Source organism: Hetaerina americana, unplaced genomic scaffold (genome assembly GCF_022747635.1).
Source record: "Hetaerina americana unplaced genomic scaffold, ioHetAmer1.1.p SCAF_13, whole genome shotgun sequence".
NCBI classification, from domain to species: domain Eukaryota; kingdom Metazoa; phylum Arthropoda; class Insecta; order Odonata; family Calopterygidae; genus Hetaerina; species Hetaerina americana.
Window position 1 is genome coordinate 13,526,990 of NW_027286403.1, and position 24,482 is coordinate 13,551,471.

Here is a 24,482-nt window from a genome sequence, read left to right on the forward strand (position 1 = left end):
TTTCGTGGAATTGAGTTTAAATGACGCACCTATATATTGAAGATGACTGATAAATACCTACCTAAAAGTTAATTATATGAATAACAACTAAGTGAAACTAAAATCATGTAAGTTAATGACAATTTGCTTTTTCGCAATTTACAAGCAGTACTTCTATATCTGGTTAAGAGTAAATAGATATGTATGCTTTCATTCTATTACCTAAACGTTATTAAATGATTTAATCAATTAGAATAAGAATTTTTGTAGCCGTACTTTCCCCCACAACTTACTCGCCAAAGCAACAGAAATGCCTAACTGCACAGTTATCAAATTATTCATAAACCATTAATAAGGCCTGTAAATCACGATGAAGTAGATTGAATCAAACTGATTAATTCTGGTTTGTGTAGAATTGTTGAATTTATTTATAACTACGTGGTGGTGTAGAACTGTAACGCTTAGTACAGTGGCGAAATTAAGAATCATATAATTCCTTAAAGTTTGTTAGCATTCAATAGATTTTATCAGATAAATTGTGTCATTTATAAGCTACCTTATTGAATTTTATGATATTTACGTTAGCAATAAGGCAATAAAAAATTTAAAATTGATATGTGGCTAATACATTGTTAGCAAATAATGAATTACCCATTATAGGAGCTGAAGGAATCGTTATGGCTAAAATGGTAGTTTTATAGTGAGATTGTAGGTTATTTTTATAAATATGTAATTAGGAACAATCATATGCTATTAATTTCCCCTGTTGCCAGGAAAATGGCATCCAAACGGGCACTTTGTAGGTAAAATCCTTTTGTCACATAGAAAAACGTAATCGCTGGGAAAATATATCCCAAAAGAAGATATTTCAAAAGTTAGCCTTAATCACATTAATATGAATCCAATGAAAGTTAAAATAGAACAAAATTTCTTAATAAAATGTTTAAAATATATACATTAAGCTCTAGGTTATTTTCAAAATTATGATAAAAAATAAATTTCACCTTTCATTTTTTCCTTGTACATGTATACTTGTAATATCAACTACTACGACTACGGATCCTGAAAGCAGATTTTATTAGTTTTATTTTAATAAATGAAAGTGACATTTTTGCTTTAGCAATAAATTTGTCAATAAAACAAGAGCATAAAATCAGTGCCTCCTTGAGAATTTTTCGGATGTGAAAGTCACTATTATCACAATGCTGACGAAATAATTTCAAAGGGCAGGAAAAATAATTGAAAATCTAATCGAAGATCAAGAGGGTATCCGAAATTGCTAATTCTTCAGGTATTTGACGAGAAAAAGGACCACTTAAGTGATTGAACCAGTGACATTTTAAAGCACACGCAATCTAAATGGAAGAGGATTTACGGCCGAAGCCAATGTTTTTATATCCCCTGAGTATAAGAGTGGAGTGCTGGCGAAATAAATTAACAATCATTTTAAACATGGTCGTGTTAGGATTATGTCCATGCTACACATCTTTCCCATCCATAAATCAAATTATTGGAATCTTCCGGTTTCCTGCGGTGGACATTTATCTTTCACATATTTTCGGGATGCCTTTCTAAGAGACGTCTCCAAGCCCTCTCAAATTTTTCACCAAGGGTCTCCGGTGACAGTCCCCATATTCCTAAGAATTCTTTTTTGAAGCTCGAACACTACTCACCTTACACAAATCCGACGCTCCCAACTCCCACAACCACAAACATCACCTTCCCCTGTTCCCTCTCTTCCTCACCCCTTCTCTTTTCCAATGCACTCTCTCTGCCAGATGTGTTTTCAATAAATTATCCCGCTGTTCAAAGCTAAATAACCTCCTAGTATTTGATTCAAGTTGGTCGATCCCATGACTTCACATTTTTTCCCTTTCTGGAAACCGAATTTGAAATATATTTGTTATTTTGCTAATGTGGTAATATTCAGCCGGACTGGGTAGATGTTTCATTGAGACATAGGCACAAACTTCACATCATATCGAAAACCGTAACTCTGAACACCATTCAATTTTCATCCCTGGATATACCTACTAACTCACTATAACCCGTCCAAAACGCTCACACTGCTTATCCCTCTCCCTTGTTTATATATATATATATATATATATATATATATATATATATATATATATATATATATATATATATATATATCAATATATATATACATATATATACATATTATTATTATTTTTATTAGGTAATCTACCGCTTACGGTAGGTTTTTGGAGAGACACAGATACGAAATAAATATTTTGTGACTCTTAACCTAACAAAATCCAATATCCTACTCTACATCAGGTTCCTCTTCATCTCAGAGTACTTTCTTCCTCCCTTCATCCTGTCCAACATCCCTATCCTGTTCCTTCCCTTTCCTCTTTTGCCCAACATTCTCCCCTCTATCACCGTCTTCAACATCCCACTGCCGGTCAACACCCCCTTCATCCACTTTTCCTGCCTCCATAGGATTTCTCCCAACAAACTCCTCTCTTAGCCCACCATAGCAAGTACTTCCTCATTTGTTTTCTTCTCTGTCCATTTCACCTCCTCCATTCTTCTCCACACCCACATTTCAAAAGCCTCAAATCTACGTCTATCCTCCTGCTTCAATGACCACGTTTCCGCACCGTACATAGCTACGCTCCATATCAAAGTTTTTACGAGTCTTTTCTTAACATCCTTACTCAACGTCCCTGTCATCAACTCCCTCCTCCTTGTGAAAGCCTCTTTGCCTAGCGCAATTCTTCTGCTTACGTCCCTACTACTTTGACCGTGTTGGTCCAAAACACTTCCGAGATACGTAAACTGTTCTACCTGCTCTAGTTTTTGCCCTCCTAATTAATATTTTGCTTAGCCCTTTTCTTTCTAGAAAATCGCATAACCTTCGTTTTATTTATATTGATTCTCATCCCATTCCTCTTGCATTGAATATCAAATTCACTCAGCAATGCTTGCAACCCCTTGGCTGAGTGACAAACTAAAGCTTGGTCATCAGCAAACCTAACTGATTTTACGAATTCCCCGCCACTTTCTCTCCTACCTCCAGTTCTTCCCATGCTTCTTTAATCATTTCCTCTGCATACAGGTTGAACAGCAACGGTGATAATGGGCAGCCCTGCCTTACACCTCTTCCTCACACTGCCCATCGGGACTCCCCGTTCCCCACCCACACCTGAGCAGTCTGAGACACGCACAGGTTGCGGATTAGCCTTCTTTCCCTTCAATCTATTCTTAATTTCTTCAATATACTCATTAGTTTTTCCCAATTCACTCTATCAAACGCTTTTTCGAAATCTACGATACAGGCAAATACCTCCTGGTTGTATTCTATATTTCTCTCGATTAATAATCTCATTACCGCAATGGCATCACGCGTACCTCTCCCCTCCCTAAACCCAAACTGATCATCCCCTAAGTAATCATTTGCCCCACTCTCTTTCCTTTTGTTTATGATCCTTAGAACAACTTTATCTTCGTGGAATATCAAACTAATGGTCCTGTAGTCCTCACATGATGTAGGCTTTACCTTTTTCGGACCCGTAATACGTTGTGGTTCGAATTATGTTCGTGATGTCATCGGAAAAGGACCCATCTTTAAATGTTTTCAATATGTTTAATCTATATTTTAAACGCCGCTGTGTAAGAGAATCCCAGCCTAAATTTTCTAGCAAAGTAGTTACGCTACTGCGTTGGTCATAACAATGCTTTACAAATCCAGCCCCCCCCCCCCCCCCGCTGAACTAGATCTAATTCCAAAATCAAATTTATCTCTTGAGGATCCCATATACCGTTCCTTCACTTTTTCGTTGCATTTGACCAGCACTCCTTTTACAAATCCCAATTTTTTATTAGCACCACCGCATATTTCTCGTATGTGCTTTCCCCAGGACAGATCGTGAGTTTTAAAGTGACCCAAGTATTTAAAGGAATACACCCTCGCGATTTCTGTTTGTTTCACTTTGTAACTAAATGGGGGGGTGTTACTCTTTTCCCAAAAATGTATTACTACGCATTTTTTTCAAATATAATTCCAATTGCCATGTATTGCACCAAGTCTGGATTGCATTTAGGTCGTTTGCTAACGTGACTCTGCCTTCGTGACTTCGAATGTCCCCATAAATCACCGCATCGTCGGCAAAAAGACAGAGCCTGCTATTGACCATGGTACTGAGGTCATTTATAAGAAAATAAGAAACAAGAGGGGGCCTATGACACTTCCCTATGGTACATCCAACCTGCCCTTGACAGTATCGGATGATCCACCGTCCAGGACCACTGTTTGACGCGATTTTTTAAAAATTGTATAATCCAGCATATAATACTCCCGTGTATTCCATAAGTTTCCAACTTCGCGAGTAACTTGCAATGAGGGACTTTATCAAAAGCGTTTTTAAAATCTAGGAATATCGCATCAACTTGAATATTACTTTCACCGGAATGCTTTATATCATGAACAAAGATTTTGAGTTGAGTTTCGCAGGATCTATCTTTACGGAACACAAGTTGGTTATTAATCAATAAATCTTGGCTATCGAGGTACCTCCTGGTTGTATTCTATATTCCTCTCGATTAATAATCTCATTACTGCAATGGCATCACGCGTACCTCTCCCCTTGCTAAACCCAAACTGGTCATCCCCTAAGTAATCATTTGCCCTACTCTCTATCCTTTTGTTTATGATCCTGAGAACAACTTTATCTTCGTGGAATATCAAACTTATTGTCCTATAGTCCACACATGATGTAGCCTATACCTTTTTCGGAATAGGAACCGGATCTCACAATTAGGAAAATTGATCTCACAAAGTCTTCCGGCCAGATTCCTTCCTCATAGATACTACGAATCAGCCCATATAGCCACTTCCTCCCACATTTTCCTAAACATTTCAGTAGTTCCGCGGGAATGTTATCATTCCCCACAGCCTTATTTAGTTTCGTATCCCTAAATGCACTTTCTATCTCATCGTTGAGTATGCCTGGACCTAAGCTATCTTCCTCCACGTCATGTTTCTTTGCTATGTCTAACTCCGTTGGACTAAGGTTTTTACTATAGAGTTCTTCTATATATTCCTTCCACCTCTCTTAGATCCTTCCTTCGTCAACTATTATCTTACTCGCCTTAGCTCTAACTGTTAGCATAGATCGTCCTTTCTTATTTCCCGGTAAAGATTTAACTTTGCTGTACAGCACGCCAATTTCTGCCTTCCGGTGCAAACTTCCCATATCCTCACACTGCGTCTTCCACCATGCTTCTTTTGCTTTATTTGTTGCCCGCTTCGATTTATAGTTTAACTCTTTGTACTTCATATTGTCTGTGTTTACATTCTTCCATTTTCTCCTCTCATCTATTTTTGTAATCATCTCATCCGTGATCCATGGATATATATTTATTTTTCTATTTATTTATTTATATTTATACATTTTTATTCATTTATTTATAGATACACTTATCATAGGTGCACATATTTACATACCGAACGAAAACCTCTTTGTTGTCTATTAAATTTGAACTTTGAGACGGAGATGGTTCTGGTGTCAGCATAGCCCAATAATAACGAAAGAGACTTTAAGATTATTATCGACCGACCGCGTACTCCATATGATATGCTTCTCACTTGGCATTAGAAATAAGGATAACTATGAAAAACTCGGAGTGGGAATCCAGTTGACTAGCAGCCTCATTAATCCAATGTCTAGATTTATCTCTGCCGAGATAACACGAAAAAATCGCATTCTGAAGGAAATTTGATGCATAATCATACACCTCTTCTCAAAATCTGAGAACATATTCCACTGAGTTAAAAAAGTGGTAAACTTCTTTAATTTCGTGTTGATATCAATTATGTTAGAAGATGAATGCGTTTTCAAAATATTTGATTCAATATTTCCACAGTTATGGTAAGTAGTCCACTTAGAGTAATTTTACACTTCTAATTATTTGATTTCCACAGAAAAAAGTAATTTACCAATTCATTTATAATACTAGCCGAATAAAAATTAACCTTCCTCTATGAATTATCTCTAAGTAGCTAAAGATTAGGTATAAGAATGAATTTCTTGCATACAACACCATGTTTCTATTTCACATTTGCATAGCGAGTTTAAATGAAATCACTGAAGTTTGAAAACATTTTCACCAACTCTGGATTTTTATGAGCCCTTTCTAGAGTTCACGAGTTCCAGCTTTCTTTCCGCTGCCTCAAGGTAAATATTAGTCTTTACCTGGAAGAGAAGTAACGGAAATAATCAAATGCTCTCGGCAAAATGGAGCAAGGTCTTATCTTCTCACACAAAAATACGAATACAAAGGCATTAGAAGCAATGTGTCCTCTTTTATTGCCTTTCTACGATTTAAAATCTGGATTATCCATTTAATTTATTCGACTGAAACCATTCCTGCTAACCTCTTATTTTTATTTGTATCCCTCAATCCTTTCATCCATTAGCTATCGAGTACTTAAAGGAAGAAAAAGGTCATTATGCTCATTGATGCTCACGTGTAGGTCTGGTAATTAGCCAGAGTAGTGAGAGAGAATCCGACATAATGTAAGTGAGAATCTTATCTCCTTCAATTCGGGCAGGTTTCCAAAAGAACACGTTTCTAAACATTTGTCTGGTGTCGTTAGGGTAAAATAACGCCTTCTTATGCACTAAAGTTTGCATGAGAAAAAATTGTCTCCAGAAGAGTACCTACGCTCTGCAGCCATGTGAGGTTGCGTAGATAAAAGCCTCAAAGAACACGTACGCCGGTTTTTGCAAATATTGGAATAATGTGAGCTTTCATTATCATTAGAAAATTATTCGACCGAGTAAATATGAAAACGTCTTTACGCAAAGGGGTATTAACGTTTCATGTGCACAAACTTATTTGGAGGATTTAGAATTTATCCAGCCATAGGTAACAGGTATATTAGAGAGAAACCTTTAATTCAGAAAAAGGTAATTTGTGGCTTAAAGTTAGAGTGATCCGAGGAAAAATCTAAATGACTAACATGCTAACACTTTCTGTGATTAAGATACATGGGATATTGAAAAATAAACATTTGCAGTTAATAAATTTATCATTTTACTTATCATATGTAATTAGTGAAAATTAGGTAAAATTTATTTATATATTTATAATATTTTACGTCATGCCATTATCCACAGCACATGGGCATTCTGATAACAGGTAAGAAAAATTTGCATGTGAATAATTACTCTTTCCTGATATTAAAAAAATCAAATAGGAAAAATAATACATATACACTCACACACCCACATATAAGCGGATCATTATGCAAATAAAGCGCATGGTTTTATTGTGACCGCGACTATACCTGGAAGCCGATAAAACCGGTCGCAAAGTGTGGTGGGAGGTCTAGCCTTCCAAGAAGTGATTCGAAAAGTAAGGTCTGATATTTTTTTAATGAAAAATCAAATTTATTCTCAACTTTGTGAACATCGTAGGCTGAGCATTTAGCTATTTTTCTAAATAGTCACCTTGACGATCAATAACTTTTTGCATCGATGTTACCAGCTTTTTAATAGCTGTCGTACCTCTCTCCCGCCGCGTCACGAAGCCAACTGACGACTGCTTCCTGCAATTCCTCGTCTGACTTGAACTTCTGTCCTCCAAGATGTTTTTTGAGAGCGGGAAACAATTGGTAGTCGCTGGAGGCAACATCAGGGCGGTGGGGAGGGTGGTCGATGATATCCCAGCCGAATTCATTGAGTAGGGTGGTCGTTTGATGTGATACATGTGGACGCGTAGTCATGATGCAAACACTCCATTGGTGAGACACCTTGGTGTAACCAAATGCCTCCGACACAATATGCACGGAGAAGTAGCCACCCTCTTTATTAAGGCCTTCCTTTCTCCGGTTATTGCCCACCATCTCATCAATTGGAGCCACCGTTGATTCCGGCAAACTCGGCCGCCCCGACCGCTGCTCATCGTGGACGTTTACCCGGCCATCAAAAAACTCCCTAAACCACTTACGCACGTTTTTGATGTCCATACACTTCTCACCGTACACTTCCACTCAATGGCGATGAAATTACATCGGAGAAGCAGTCGCGGCGGGAGAAAGGTAAGACGCCGGTAATAACAAGCTGCTTACAAGGATGCAAAAACTGATTGATCGTCAAGGCAGCTACGCAGAAAATAGCTTAATGCTCCACCTTTCCAACAATGTACGCAAAGTTGAGAAGAAACTTGATTTTTCATGAAAAAATAGAAGACCTTACTTTTCGAACCGTCCTCGTGTGTGTGTACGTATGTATGTATGTATGTATGTATGTATGTATATATATATATATATATATATATATATATATATATATATATATATATATATATATATATATAACTTTGTTTGGTTCTGAAGACGACAGCCGAGCTGTCGAAACGTCAAATAACATATTGTGAGTGTACTTTCTTTGTGTCTCTACATTCTAAAAATCTACATCTGTGTATTTATATATTTGTGCATCGCCGAAGAGCGTTCCATTTGGAAGATATATATATATATATATATATATATATATATATATATATATATATATATATATATATATATATATATCTTCCAATATATATATATAATATATATATATATATCTTCGAAATGAAACGCTCTTCAGCACAAATATATAGAAACACAAATGAAGATTTTTTAAACATAGAAACACAAAGAAAGGACCCTCACATATGTAGTTTTTGACACTTTGACGGCACGACCGTTATGTAATAATTTATTTAATTTACCGTAATTTTGTTACCTTCTAAACATAAAATACATAATTTTTATTTAACCCCATCTTTTTTGCTGAAACTAGGGTGATTCAAATTTTTTCATAATTCATTAAAAAACTGCTTCCGTTACGGCCAAAAGCTCATGAAACTTTGAGAGTCTATATTATTTATGCACGTTTCAAGGATATTTATTTTTGAAGGAAAATATTTCCGAAGTGTAGCTGACCTACATTAAAAAAATGACGAGGAAGAATGTGTTTTCATCGCTCTACGATAAAATCGGCATTTCTGCGATTGAAATTGAAATACGCTGAGGCTCATGTAATGGAAATACCGCTGTGAAACGACAAGGAAGCATTGTGGAGAGGCGCAAAAATGAAAACCAATCAAATAGAACGCCAAGATCAATTCCGATTTCGTGGTTGCACCGGAAAAATATTTCATACATTGCCTACTAAGTACACATAAGAGTGAGGGAAAACAAGAAAATCACCGTCAGTTCGTGTTCTTTCCAAACAAATAACCCTTCTTACACTTTTTGGAAAATGTGCATCTGTCAGAGTAAAACAAACTTTCAGTTTAATGGTTCACAAGTCCATAAGAGGAAATTTCTCATCAGTTTGAACTGCTGGAATTTGACAGAAAATGTTAATTGGAATAAATAAACGAGCTAAAAGAATGAGTGACTTAAAAAAACTCATTTATAATCAGTATCCCTTGTAGGATTACGAGATAAGAAGGAAGGACAAGAATGAAGTGCATAAGTTTACAACTAGAAGAACAGTAAACACGACTGCATGCATTTTGAAGCAACATAAATTACCTCTCGTGGAATTGGAAATACTTGGAAGAAAAGACTTAATACAGGTATGTACAAATTGTGTAGTTTCAGGCGTGATATGATGGAATTCAAAAATAAGGAAGAACAAATAGTAGCAATTTTCCTCTAGATAACATTTATTGCACTGTGTTTCAATGTATTACATCATCTTCAGGTAACAAAATGAAGCCAAGTGCCGTCTGAAATACTTTTTCACATCCCGGGAGATGGGGGTGGATATAACAGGAAAGGAGGAAGGGGAGAGAAGAAAAAGGCTGGCATATGGCAAGGCTGGACTAATACTATATGTGTTTAGTTTAAAGATCAGTAGAGCTACTGAGAATTCGTGTAAGAAAGTTATGGCATATCTCGGTGGAAGAAAATAATAAATTATTTATTTTGCATTAGTCCGAAAACAGCACATTGACCTTTATATCGGACTTTGAAAATTGATTTAACAATTTGAAAATTACATAGACCCAAGCCCTAGGTGAAGGAAAAACCACATAGGTGGGAATCGAACCCAACGCCTCTGGGCTGGCAGACGAGGACGTCACCCAGCCTCCACCTGTATTATTGTAATATTTGCATGTTTACGTTAGTTGTATGTTAATTTGAGCACTGTAATCAATAAAAAATTTTTATGTTAGACATATAGATACGTAACGAAGCAGTAACTGCCCACAGAAATACAAAATAAAATTCATTCTCTGAAATGACGCTGACAAAATTTAAGTTACCAAAATTTATTAAGCTGTAAAATTTATTTTGGTGCATAATTTCAGCATGAAAATTCAATATTCAGTAAAGATCATTATTAAAAACATAATTTAGATATTTAGCTATTTGTTTGATGCTGAAATATAATGTTAAATATGTAAAAACGCACTGATATAAATGATATAAAAACCAGATCATTTTTATTTGACATATTGCAGTTGTCTACGAAGAAAAATAATCTTTTAATGACAGATTGAGGCAATTTCTATGTAATCAAGAGATACATGTATTTGCAGTGATCAAGGGGCTTTGCTGGCACTCTTCCTTCTCTTTACACCCATTGTTTCCTTCAAGCTGAGTGATTTTTCGGGTATTAGATCCACCTGGAAAACTGCAAGCGGATCATAGAAAAGAACTGCCATAGTATTCAATGAGCCCTATTATCAAATATTGACTCAAACTTTAGATTGATAACTGTGGTAATGGTAATGTACTAGTGTAATAACTAACTAAGTAAATATTCATTCACACAAGTATAGGTATGACCTTAGTGGAATTTTTATTATTTAACAGTTATGTATATTAATGATGAAACATTTTTATTGGGGTTAAATGCCTCGTCGTTTGCAAGCATGAATAAAACAAATGAATTTACGATAATATGATTTTTTTATAATAAATAAATAAGAGAGATGCTATGACGGAGGAAAATGTTGGGTAGAGTACGAAAATATATATACTCTTGGGGAATAAGTGTAATGATTGTGAATTGATATACTTAACGAAAAAACTATAGCAGAAAAACACCCACACAGGAAGGGGGGCATGAATAACCTGCGATTCCTGCGAATAAGAAAGAGTTAATTGAGTGCATTTGATTTAAAAAATACTATATAATTTCGACTACAAGTTTTATGAGGCTCAAAAACAAAAAATTGAAGGTAAACTAATAAGAAAGGAGTTCTTATTTCAATCCATTTTAAATTGAAATATTCTCTTAAACTCATGACTCATGCAAGCAAGTTATATTCAAAGTTTTTTTCGGATCTTGAAAACTATTTAAAATATTATTAATCCTAGCATAGTAAACATACATACTTATTGAAGGTACTTACGAGAAACTAAATCAGAGTATTTTCTCATGCCATCCTTTCTCTCCAATTCCCTAGTTTTCTTTAGTGAATCGCCGTTTAAATCATTTCAAATACGCCTGTTCATCACAAAAAGCCTTTCATCATCGACACCTATACGGTTGAAAATACAGCAATTCATAAATATAAACACCCTATATTTGATGGTAATTTTGCGGGGAGCTTTTTTCTGATCTACCGTGTTTGTTGCCATGATTGACGAGAGTACATTTTACCTTTGGTGATGGAATATATTCATGGCCACCAAAAAATTATTATTTTCCCCAAAATGTTGACCCGCACTCATTTAACACTATTAGTATTTACTGCGACGCTGGATGGTACGCCAAAACGAACTGTAATATGGTGGAAATTTGCCATCTACCGAAGCGGAAAACCGTGCTATTAACGTTATCCAATTACTTGCCTCAAGTTGCTATGAAATTCTCATCTATATCACGGGTTTTGAGCTTGGGAAGCATCAAAGAGAAAGGCCTCCTTGTATCATCCTCCTGAGCCAACTGATGATTGCTTTTAAGTGGCATCTTCCCTTGAAATAAGTCCCCCCGACATTTCCAAAGCTTTGCACTTTATACATTCCCGACAATCGGGAAATTCATCTCTATGTTTCTCATCACATAATCGTAGGCATGATTTTAGAATTCTCCAAATATTTCTTCTACAAGTCCTCTAAATGTCTCACTGGCCGAATTACTAATTGCACTGAACTTCTGAATAAATTTGCTATCGATGTATCTATGGTACCTGATGGTAGAACAACATTCGCGTGTACAATGCTTGCTTGTTCTCGTATTCTTCATGTATCTACTTCTTCGGATCCCCTCTTTGACTTTATATACGTTTATTATTTTTTCCCAGCATGACCAATATTTTCGTCTTCATGCATTTTATATTGATGAAGCGTACATATTTGCCAGTTATTCAATGAAAACAATTGGCATATCGATATCACAAGGAAATACTTATGCAAACGTGAATGCCAGTGAGACAACACCGACTTGATGTTTCATTTAACCTTGATTTATTTGTAAACTTAATCTTAGGATGGCTTTCAGGGTAGTTTGTGTATGTAGATGTAATTAATTGAAAAATTTAATCGTAATACACACAAGAAAGGATTAAGAAGACAGGAAAACAGTCAATAACCTAGGATGTAGAGCCTACAGCGAAAAAAGGAGGGAAAATGGAAAGGTAGATATTGAAACACCTGCAACAACATTTTTAATTTCACATATCATATTCTGCATATATTAAATGGCTGTTTGTACATGAATATGAATTTTTATACTCTCTTTTATATATATATGTATACAAATTTTTTTAACCCATAACCACAGTAATCAACCCGAAGGTCGGTTTGGTAGGTGATGGTAGACATCACCCAGTACTAAGCCCGACGGCGTGTGAAATTCACACATCAGGGTAGGGGGGCCACGTCCTTTCCCTGTGCCGATTATAGTTTCCCAGGAAGTCTACTAGTCTTTAGACTTTACTCAGACTTACCACCTATATAAGGGTGGCCAAAATCCGAGTCCCTCATCTTCGACCTTAAGACACCGAATGCAACTTTGGTAAAACTATTGTCAGCATTTAAAAACGAAACTCGAGAATACAGAATCCTTCATACCTCCTGTCATCGTTATGATTCCGCACATTTAATTTTCCTTCTCTATTAGTTTGTGTATTTTACTTCTTGTTTAATCTGTCTACACTTTCTTAAGAATCCACCTTTTTCTAGAGAATTTTATCAGTTATATTTTTCCTAACTGGGCTGATATTTATTCCTATAATCTAGAGAACCTGTATGATGTAATTGTATATACCGAAGTTCCACACCTCATTTAAAATTTTTTCCCTTCCATGTTTTACATCCATCTTCCTTGAATGAAATACTGAATATGACAAATATTTTCAACAGCTGAAAGTAATACCACCCTTGTTTTTTCAAGCTCACCCAAGGAGAGCTTGTTACAAAACAGTTTTTCAAACAAATTTTATTTCTCACTTTTCGGAAAGTCAAAAATCAATTCTTTTTGCTATATCCATTGACCCAATAAGAGGTATACTACCCATTTGTGAAGGAAGAAAATGTTCGCAGCGATAAAATTGAAAAAAAATCACCGCATGAAACATTTGTGCAAAGTTGCGCAGGGCCTTTACTGATTTGTAATGAAACTTGGCGAAGAAGAAAAGCAATAAAATAAGGCTTCAAAAGTTTAGACAAACCGATATGGAGGTCAGAAAACAAACAAAAAATGATTCCTTAACCTCAACTACTCTTACAGCATTCGTACGCAATGCTTAAAAACTTTGATTTCAGAAATATTTCTGAAATCAAATTCTTAATATCTCTGAGACATTTGCATTCTTCTTATAACGTGGAAGCAGAAAATATCGGCTTTTGCCGTCATAGTGTTGTATAAATTCTTTTACGGGGATAAACAGGTCGGCCATCGATGTTATTCACGTTAAAATATGTTACTCATTATCGCACTATCGTTTTAATCAGAGATATTAACACATTGCATTAATATGGGTCTAATTTCACTATATAATTGGAAAGTAATCACTTATCTATGTTCAACCTGCTATCCATTGAATTCCGCCCACTATTTACTGATAGATAAATCCCATAACATTTTAATCGACTCAGCAAAACATGTGGAATATCTGCCAATAGGTACAATTCCTCTCGGTTTAATCAAAGTGTCATTCGCTGTGATCTGTGGAAGGTGGGACTTCGTTTGAGATTAACATTTCAATCTCAAATATCATTTCATTAAATGGGCACTTGTGTACATAAAGTGAAAAAAACGGCCATTTAACTCAAGTAGAAATGAGGTACCGCTCTCGCTTGCTAATCCAGAGGCCAAGAGTCCCATTTAACATAACTGGAGTGGGATGTTTCTCTTTCCTTTTGATTACACATTTGTTATCATTGTTATTATTTCCTATTTGAAATTGTAATGTGTAAACTGGCTTCCATTTTTGAGGAATATATTTTGATAAATATGCCTGAAATTTGTAAAATATGGCTATTGTACAAAATCACGTATTGAAAGGGCATCATTGGACCGTGGTTTTAAGTATTACATGTAGACCCACACATTAAATAACGTATGAGAAAAAATAGCCCAGGAGTGGCGCGCTGGACATTTGACTGGAGGGTGCGGGTTCGATTTTCGGGTACCCCTCTGGGCACCATCAGCTTCACCCAACTTTTACCCGTGTATGTATGTATGTATATATATATATATATATATATATATATAATTATATATATACATATATATACACACACACACACGAGGGTGGTTCAATAAGTACCCGTGTTAGAAATGAAGAAACCATTTATTTCATTTTTTTATTTTCAACATAGTTCCGTTTTAGAAAGATACACTTCTCCCAACGTTCCGGTCATTTTTTTAACCCCTCAAAAAATAGGATTTGTCGAACTCTCCAAAATACGCCTCTGTCTCGGCGATTACTTCCTCGTTTGAGCTATTTTTTTCACGCGAGCCATATGCTACGGAATAAGAAAAAGTCGCAGGGAGCCAGATCGGGTGAATACGGGGGGTGCGGCAGCAACTCATAACGTAGTTCATGCGGTTTGGCGGCGACAACTCCTCATCAGCTTGTTGTCCACCGTGAGCAATCGCGGGACCCATCGGGCCGAAAATTTTTTCATCGCCAACTTATCATGTAAAATATTAATTGCCGTTCCAGTCGACACACCCACGGCCTCTGCTACTTCGCGCACTTTCGTTCGTCTATCAGCGAGAATCATGGCGTGGACTTTTTGAATGATTTCCTCGGTAACCACGTCTGCCGGGCGTCCTGGTCGCTCCTCATCAAAAACAGATGTTCGCCCTCGTTTAAATTCGTTGAACCAATAACTAACTGTGGTAATTGATGGCGAAGTGTCCCCATAAACAACATCCAACTTTGCTTTTATCTCCTCGCATTTTTTCCCATCCAAAAAAAAGCGAATTACCGAACGATACTGCTCTTTTTCCAACTTAGCGAAAATCACGAAACACGTCTTACTCGAATGGCTGCCAAATATAAATCAACCTTTAAATCAGTCTGAAATTTAACTTCCCACAGGAACGTCCTTTGTCGTCAAACACGGGTACTTATTGAACCACACTCGTGTGTGTGTGTCTATATATATAATATATAATATATATATATATATATATATATATATATATATATATATATATATATATATATATATATATATATATATATATATAGGTATACATTCATATATATTATATATACCGAAGAACTTCCTAATTTTCTGCGAATCCGGATCTTCGTGGGAAACATCATGCGTGAAGTCTGCCTTTACTGAGGAATGAGATTCGAATGGCGCAGAGTTTGAAGAGATTTATCCTCTCAAGTTCATACCACCTTCCATATTGATTATTTTGAATAGTTGAAATTAATAAATAGAAGGAAAAACACGGTTGTTTTTACTTTTATGAAAAGTAAGTTAATCGAATAAATAGTTCCGTTATATATTCGAAGGGAAATATCTTTGGAGACATTTTAATGGACACTTATGAATTTTACAAGATCATAATGTACCCTATCAACTTATTTTTAATATTTGCAATAGGTCTACAAAAACTATGACCGTTATGTGTGAGAATAGTAGGGGAAATCTTACCTTGAAGAGGATAGTTTCATTTCTAAACATTTCACGCATTGTTTCAATGGCATGTATTTTAATCACCATTTCATATCGGGGGTTCGGATTGGTGGTGGCTGTTATCAAAAAATTATCACTCGAATCGCAATTGAATTCCCAGCAAATTAATATTTTGACTTGAATATTTAAGGCTTTTTAGGTATTCCTCCACTTTTGGTGACAATAGGTTGTCACCAAGGACACCATAACACCACTGGGGATAATTGCCGCGGGAAACTAAGGTTTCATTCTTATTTGAATATTGCATAATGTTCATTTTAACCGTTTTTCTTGAATATTTACTCTTCATAGTGTTAAAATCAGATAAAGATATATAAAGTAGCTTTTATATATAGCAGATAAATCAAATATTACTCACTAATTTACTTTATGGACCTCACTCAATCTCTATGGATTAAAGTGGTACATTCAATCTAAATAAATATCTTAAATTATGGATCTGAAATTAACGTCGCAGTATTACAGTTCACGAGTCAGACATTTGTCTGACTATTATTCCTTTATCATAATCCAAAATAGTCTGTATACGAAGTACAAATAATAATAGTCTGTATTATAGTACAAAAGCGTCCGAATATTTCCCATGACTTTTCCAATTTTTTTAGAAAACATGTAAGTATCACATAATTCTTTATGCACAAAATTTCAAGCTACTTTTTAATAGTATTCCTACTACAAAATACTTGCTGGTTTATTTTCAAAATTAATTTTTTTTGTTTGTGTTAAAACGCAGTTGCTTGGGAAGTAAAGAATTCCAGTAATTTGGCCGGGCCTGAAGGTTTCTCATTACATTTCCTCACCTTCATTTGGCATCAAACAATTAAGGTATTAAACCTGTCAAACAAATTTAATACTAGTATAATGCTAAACCCTTCCTCCTACTAACCGGGGAAAGAGAAGATTCATACTGCCTGTGACGTTTGGTCATCATTAATAGTTTTTCACCCAAAAACAATATTAACCTTACATAAAAGGTAAATATTTATCGGGTGCTCTAAATATTCTTTCATATTTGTTTTTTTATTTCTCAAAATACAGTTGCTGTCGTCGTAGCATTTTTCATCTGCTGGGCTCCATTTCACGCTCAGAGACTTCTCGCAATCTATGGCTATGGGGGTGAGGAAGGACCCACTCAAGACGTAATCACGGCTTACAAGGTCCTCACGTACGTTTCCGGTGTCCTGTACTATCTTTCGACCACCGTCAACCCCGTTCTCTACCACATCATGTCCCACAAGTTCCGGGAAGCCTTCAAGGTACGGAGACTCCAAATGCATGCTTACCCACTTTCAACCTAGCACCCCCAATTTCTCTAGTGCTTTCTAATTCCTTACTGGCTTTTGTCTACATTTGCGCGCACGAAAAACTCGTGGGCGCAAGAGGAGTTCACAATGACGTCCGCAGATGGTATTTCACTGCAGAAGTCTTCAGAGTGCTCGTCAAATATTAATTTATCATTAAGGATGCATGCATGGGCTTGTTTGAATTGTCAGTTATTGTGGTTTTACTCGAAATACGCCACATAAGATTTTTCCCTTTTAATGGACCGGAATAAACCAGATTGTAAAGATAGAAACTTCCCCTCCTCATCAAAACTATTTTATGGCAGTGATCTTCTGCGACATTTGCCGTAGCTAAATCATAATCGACTCCATTATACAGCCTCAAAACTAGTAGCTGTTGGTGGTATAAAAGCATGCGTATTGAAATTCACACAGCTATATATGTATGTTTGGCGTGTTTCATTAATTATTGGAAACTAAATGAAATCCACCAGTCACTTTATTAACGATTTTTATATGAACTCTGACATCGAAGCAACGCAAAAATACTTTCTCAATTAAAAATACCAACTAATTAAACTATTTTTTCTCTTAGTTATTTATTATTTAATAATTAATTGTGGCTAATAATTTCTTGGCTAAAATGTTTTCAATTTTGCTAATATTTTGTTAATAACGGCGTGAATAGACCTCCGATATGTTTTTATATTAGATTATTATTAAAAACGGATTCTTGTACTTGTTACGGCAAAAAGGCATCATAATCATCAGAAGTAGATAAATTTTCATCCTATTGAAATGGGAAGTGATGTAGAAGACCGGCTTTATGCATTAATTTCAGGTATGTAACAAATTTCATGAGATAAAGTAGTTATAGAGATGTATACGTATTAAAATGTATGTTTAAATTGATTTATTGTAAAATTCGTGAATAATTCATGCTACTACACTCCATGTTTCTTCGAAATTTTTTAATGATTACTGAGAAATATTTTTAGCGCTTCTAAATACTATTTTCCAAACAAATATTCTATTATATAGGTTATCGTGAGTAACAAATAGTTGTTACTTGGTAAATTTAGGTTTTTAGTTCACAAGTTTATTGAAGAAAATTAAAAGATACTGCGTATGTCTCTCTACGAACCTTACATAGCATGGTTAAAATTTGAACAATTAACATCATCTTCAGTTGAGGAGTAAAATATTGATGTAAATGGATTGATTATCGTGGTTGGTAGAAAAGGTGGAAGAACTTGTGCAATGAAAATTCACCCGTAGAAGGTGTGGGAGTAAAGAGAGTGGAAAGAGGGAATGTCAGCGTGGGTGAGCTAATTAAGGTCAAAGGATTAGCGTGGAAGTAGATGCGTGAGGAGTAAAATATTGATGTAAATGGATTAACTACCGTGGTAGGCAGAAAAGGTGGAAGAACTTGTGCAATGAAAATTCACCCGTAGAAGGTGTGGGAGTAGAGAGGGCGGAAAGAGGGAAGGTCAGCGTGGGTGAGCTAATTAAGGTCAAAGGCATAGCGTGGAAGTCAAACTCTCTTACGTTGGGGCCGTTTCCTGCTCCCTGAAGCTCATGAAAAACAGAACATTAACTCGGTTTCACAAAGGATTTTAATATCAAAATTCCTTTTAAAGGAAAGTTCGAAAACATTACTGCTTTCTCAGGAAAATGACCAATTTTCTTCATCTATTAAAAAGTAACGAATGAGGGAGAGCTTCGTGAATCACTGCGACCGAAATTCGTCTTCTAATAAATTTGAGGTCCATAGTTTTCCTTAGAGAGCACGAATATTAAAAGGGTCAAATAGAAAGGTGGTGATTGAATATGAAGTCACTTCAAAGGAATTAACGAATTGAAAGCGTTTTATTGTGGGGATTCAGAAAAAGTTTGTGTATCCTAATATAATCTTCAGACTTCATGGGGAACTTCAGAAAGAGAGTGCGGAATCGGATTGGGGCGGTGGCTAACGTACTGGCTTCCCATCCATAGGGTCCGAAATCGGATCCCAGATGAGGCAGACATTTTTCAGTGGTATCCCGATTACAATTTGAGGTTCTTTGTGGAGAACATTTTGAGTTAATACGCTCTCTGTCGGATGGGAAGTTAAGCTGCGGACCCTTTGTCACCTTTCGCCAAGGCTCGCCTTCGCCTTCCGGCTAACGCCGACGCCGGGTTTCTCGCCACCTTTCATCCTTTCCTGTCCATTCCTAATGGCGTAAATGACCTCAGCTGTCGGTTTCCTCCTCTAAAAAACTAAAGCTACTAGATAGAGAGTGTGTTATATTATGAAGGGATAAAATAAAGTGAGTGTGGAATTAATAAAAAACAGAACGGAGTGCCAGGTGATGCGAGAAGCTGAATGAATGTTAATAAAAGGCACGTTGTTCCAATTAGCACACACCAATATTTCCTCAACGAATGATGTGTCTGAGGTGAAGATATTATCGTTTGGAGTATTTAAGAACCCGATTATTCTCAAGCCAAAATAATTCTTTTCTCACGCATCCCCTTCATTTTTCCGTAAATGTTTCCAGCCGTCGTGAATTTCATGTTTTAGTCACATAGTCTTCCATAGTAGTAGTAGTTTTGAGGGGAGGCGACCGACAGCTAAGGTCATTTGCGCCATAGGGGATGGACAGGAAAGGATGAAGGGTGGAGAGAAACCCGGCGTCGGCATTAGCCTTCTCTTTACGAAAGTCGCCAAGGGGTCCGCGGCTTAACGTCCCATCCGACGGACGGCGTACTCACTCAAAGTGCCCTCCACAAAGCACCTCAAGTAGGGATCGAGATACCTCTGAAAAATATTCAACACCGCCGGGATTTGAACCCGCGCCCTCAGGGTGGGAAGCCAGTACGTTAGCCCCCGCACCATCTCGATCCCCATAGTCTTCCATGCTACTATGTTTTCATTGAATCAAGCAATCACAGGGGAGAATCAAAGCAATCACAAGATTTGGAAAATATTTCATTTATGGTCCAAAAAGTATAAATATATTAGCACTTCCAATATTTTCAATTATATTTTTTAATTGCTTTTACGGTATGAAAACTGATATTTGGGCAGCACTTGATTCCTATAACCGTTACTCACAGAATCCTCTCAACTTTAAACCCACATTATTATGTTACAATATTCATCATACTATTTGGAGAAACGCTATCTATTACTGCGCAGCTGTAACTTAACCTGAATAAGTTATGAAAAATTCGTATTAACTGTATTCAATATATACGAATATAAATAAATAAATAAATAAATATATATATATATATATATATATATATATATATATATATATATATATATTTCTATATATATATATATATAATATAGCAGGGTAAAGCCATTTCTTTCTAATTCAGAGATTTTGGGTTCGATTTGCTAGCAGGTGAGTTTTTCTCCTCGCAGGGTTTGGGTATTTGTAACTGCCCGGGTTGTTTATTTTTTTCTTATATTGACAGTTTTCCCGTTTCATCCCGGTGCTAAGTTAATTCATTGCATTATTTTTTCGATCGGTCTTGATATTACTACCCTATATAGAATTGATGGAATGCTTTTTAAATATCGTCGTTTCATTCTTCACCTCAAGTACTCGCCCCCTATTCTTTTTTGTGAAGTAGACGAATGTTTTGTAACTATTTTATTTGTATACCATGTTTCCTTTGTAATAATCGTGTCCCATTATGACCATCAACTAATTATTTCTCCTGCTTTGTTGATAATGCTTCCAGTACGTGTCATTAACACATCCGGCTAACATATTTGCCTACCTGATTTGTTCACAAAACACCTTTTCCAGGTCACCGCGGTTCATTGAAATCATGCCAAGGCTTCCATTTTCTGTTCAAAATGTTTTGTTTACTTTGGACCCGTATTTAATGGGATATAAACTTCCCTTCAATTTAATCTGTGTTTAAAAGTTTATTTTTCTCTGTACAGATTTCCATATTAACAAATTAAGGTTTGAGGCTAAATTTTGCAGAAAAATATTAATGAAAGATTCTCCTCTGTTTAGCAGATTTCCAGAGGACTGAAATTTTTTCTTGATGGGCGCTGTGTGAAGAGTACTTATAGTACATTACACGAGTCTTTAAGATCCAACTTTAAACAGTGGTGCGCGAGAATCTTGCATTAAGAGTCGACTACAGGTCTCATCAAATTTGTCACATTCCTTCTCCACTACTTAAAATCCTGATTTCACCGAATTACCGACCAGTGACCTGATTAGCCACTCATACTCTACTCAGCTATCGCTCACTTCCCACAACAACTTAAATATAATATTCACACGGTCATTCGACTCGCGGAGTGGTACCTGGAGAATCACAAGGTGTTAAAATCCTCAATCGGGTGTAGGTTAAACATTTCACGGTTTACTCCAGGCGAAAACGGAAAATGTACAAGATTTGACTATCGTCAATAGTAGATCTCCAACATGCCTCTCCATTAGATACAAAGTGTATGTTCTTTAGCGTTGATGGCCACCGCGAGATCGATGTGAGTAGGGTAAGTGAAAAGGAATCCAAATGCCAATTACGTTTTTTAAAATCCGCTTGCTCTATCGCACAAAAAATCCGATAAAATAATATCAATAGCTCCGATGAAACAATTCAATTAACATTGCAGATGATGTTGATTGGTCATGAAAGCGTGAATGTTTGTGATTGAATGTGTCTTCTATGTACTTTTGCTGAACTACACGTTCCGAGCAAAATCAAGTATTTTCCGATAAACATGGTAATAGCACATCAGCATTCGCTCTTTAGTGACCCTATGGCAATATATATCCAGAAAATGCTTTCACAATGGCTATGCATAGATGACCGCTAACGAGAGAGACAAAAGCTTTAAGGAACTTTAAGGAAAAAGGAACTTTAAGTCAACCCGCTAGGATTCGCCCTATTTTTGGACAGTTTATATAATACTGTAACCATAAAGTATAAGGTCATGAATGCATGCGACGAGTTAAGAAATTTAAGTAGTCAGGTAACCAGGTAATTTTAAATATAAGGATAAGACTTACAAACAGAGGAATTTTTCTAAATAATTTATCCAAATATATTTACACGATTTTGGAGCATTTCGAAAAAGTCGGCAGTTTCAGTTTAATTTCCTAAATGGTTCTCTTGATTGTTTAATCCAATGTTAGAGTAACAAATGGTGAGCTATTTATAAAGAGAATCCGAGAGCATGCTAATTTTAACAGACTTTTTTGATTAACTGTAACGTTAAGGTTAGGTTTTTAATGGAAATCTTGGAAATTGTTTCTATTTCTAACGGGACATTAGGAGGGGCTTAGAAGAATATATATATATTGCATTAAAATAACCCCTTTTTCAGCTTCCCATATTTCCTGGCTTCCTTCATTAATATTGTCTTCTTTCGGTTTTCATGCTTTCTTAATACCCGTTTGTTTTCCTTTCTGTGCACTTCACCTTCTCCATCTTTTTCCACAGACACAATTGAAAACCCTCCGATGTGTGTCTATCATCATTCTTCAAGGAACATGTTTCCCCACCGTACATTACTACGCTCCATATCGAAGTTTTAACAGGTCTTTTCTCGACATCCTCTATCAAGTTCCCTGTCATCAATTCCATTCTCCTTCTTGTCCACATTTCTTTGGTCATTTTGGTCCAAAACACTTCCGAGATACGTGAACTGTTCCACCTGCTCTATATTTTCCCTTCTATTTTATAGTATGGCTTAACCTTTCTCTTTCCATAAAACCGTATAACCATTGTTATTTCCATTTACCCTCTTCTTATATATGTTTCACTGATATTTCAATCCACTCAGCAATCCTTGCAACTCCTTGGCTGACTGACAAACCAAACCTTGATAATTTGCAAACCTCACTGATTTTATGACTTATCCCCCTACTTTTGCTCCTATTCCTAGACATATACCCTCATCCACATACACGTTGAATAGCTTAGGTGATAATGAAAAACCCTGTCTTACTCCTCTTCCGAACTTCGTCCAACCGGACTCACTCCCCCACCCGCACCTTGGCAGTCTGAGATATGCACAGGTTGCGGATCCCTCCCTCCAGTCCCTCCAACCTACAACTATTTCCTGAAACACACCCCTTAATTTTTCCCAATTTATTTTATCAAACACGTTTCTGAAATTTATGAAACAGGCAAATACATGCTTATTTTATTCTATTTTCCTCTCCATTAGTGACTTCACAACATCGCGCATGTCCCTCCCCTTCCTGATCCCAAACTGATCATTCCTTAAACATCCTGCTCTCCAATATCTTGTCGAAGATCCTGGAAACCATCATAATCAAATTTATTGCTCTGCAATCCTCACATGAACCTTTTTTGCAATTGAAATGACACTGATCTGGCCAAATTTCGCTCTCATAAATGCAACGAATTATTCCACAAAAACTCTTCCTCCTAACTTTCCCTAAACGTTTAAGTAGCTCTGCGGGAATTTTGTCAGCCCCCACGGCCTAGATGTGTTTATATCCCCTATTAGTCTTCCAATCTCGCTTTCAAGTAAGCATTGGCCTAAGCTATCCTCATCTACGTCATATTCTCTTTATATGTCAAACCTCGCTGTGCTAATTTTTATAGCATGCAGTGTTTCTTTTTATTTCTTCAATCCCTTTGGGATATAATTTGATTCAACTAATATTTTTCCCGACTTATCCCTGATTGCTAACTGACATTTTCTCTTCTTGTTTCCAGATGGTGTTTTGACCTTCCTGTTAGCACACCGTTCGCATTTATCCTGCAAACCTTCCATAGTTCACACTCCATCTTCCACCACGCTTCTTTTGCTTCATTTGTCACTCGTCGCAAATCATTGTTGAACATTTTACACGTACCTCTCCCTATCTCTGAATTTACAGTATTCCATGCGTTCTCTTATCCGTTTTTCTAATTATCTCGCCCGTAATCCATGGTATCCTTTTCTTTTTCCTCCTAACAGTTCCTATAGTTTCTTTTGCGGGTTTGATATCCATTTTTTTATATTCTCATTTTTCTCATGCTCTAATTCTTCACTCATGATTTTCTTTACAGAATGCTGATACTACTTCCTTTCC

The 24,482-nt window shown here is 36.2% G+C and overlaps 1 protein-coding gene across 1 annotated transcript in view; it reads left to right on the top strand.

Annotated features, from left to right (window-relative positions):
- The window catches only part of LOC139686132 (pyrokinin-1 receptor-like), a 72,140-nt gene that overhangs the window by 38,699 nt on the left and 8,959 nt on the right, over positions 1 to 24,482 (top strand). Inside the window, exon 2 of the mRNA XM_071583316.1 lies at positions 17,168 to 17,385. Within this exon, the coding sequence (XP_071439417.1) occupies positions 17,168 to 17,385 (218 nt within the window). The remainder of the gene's footprint in view (positions 1 to 17,167; positions 17,386 to 24,482) is intronic.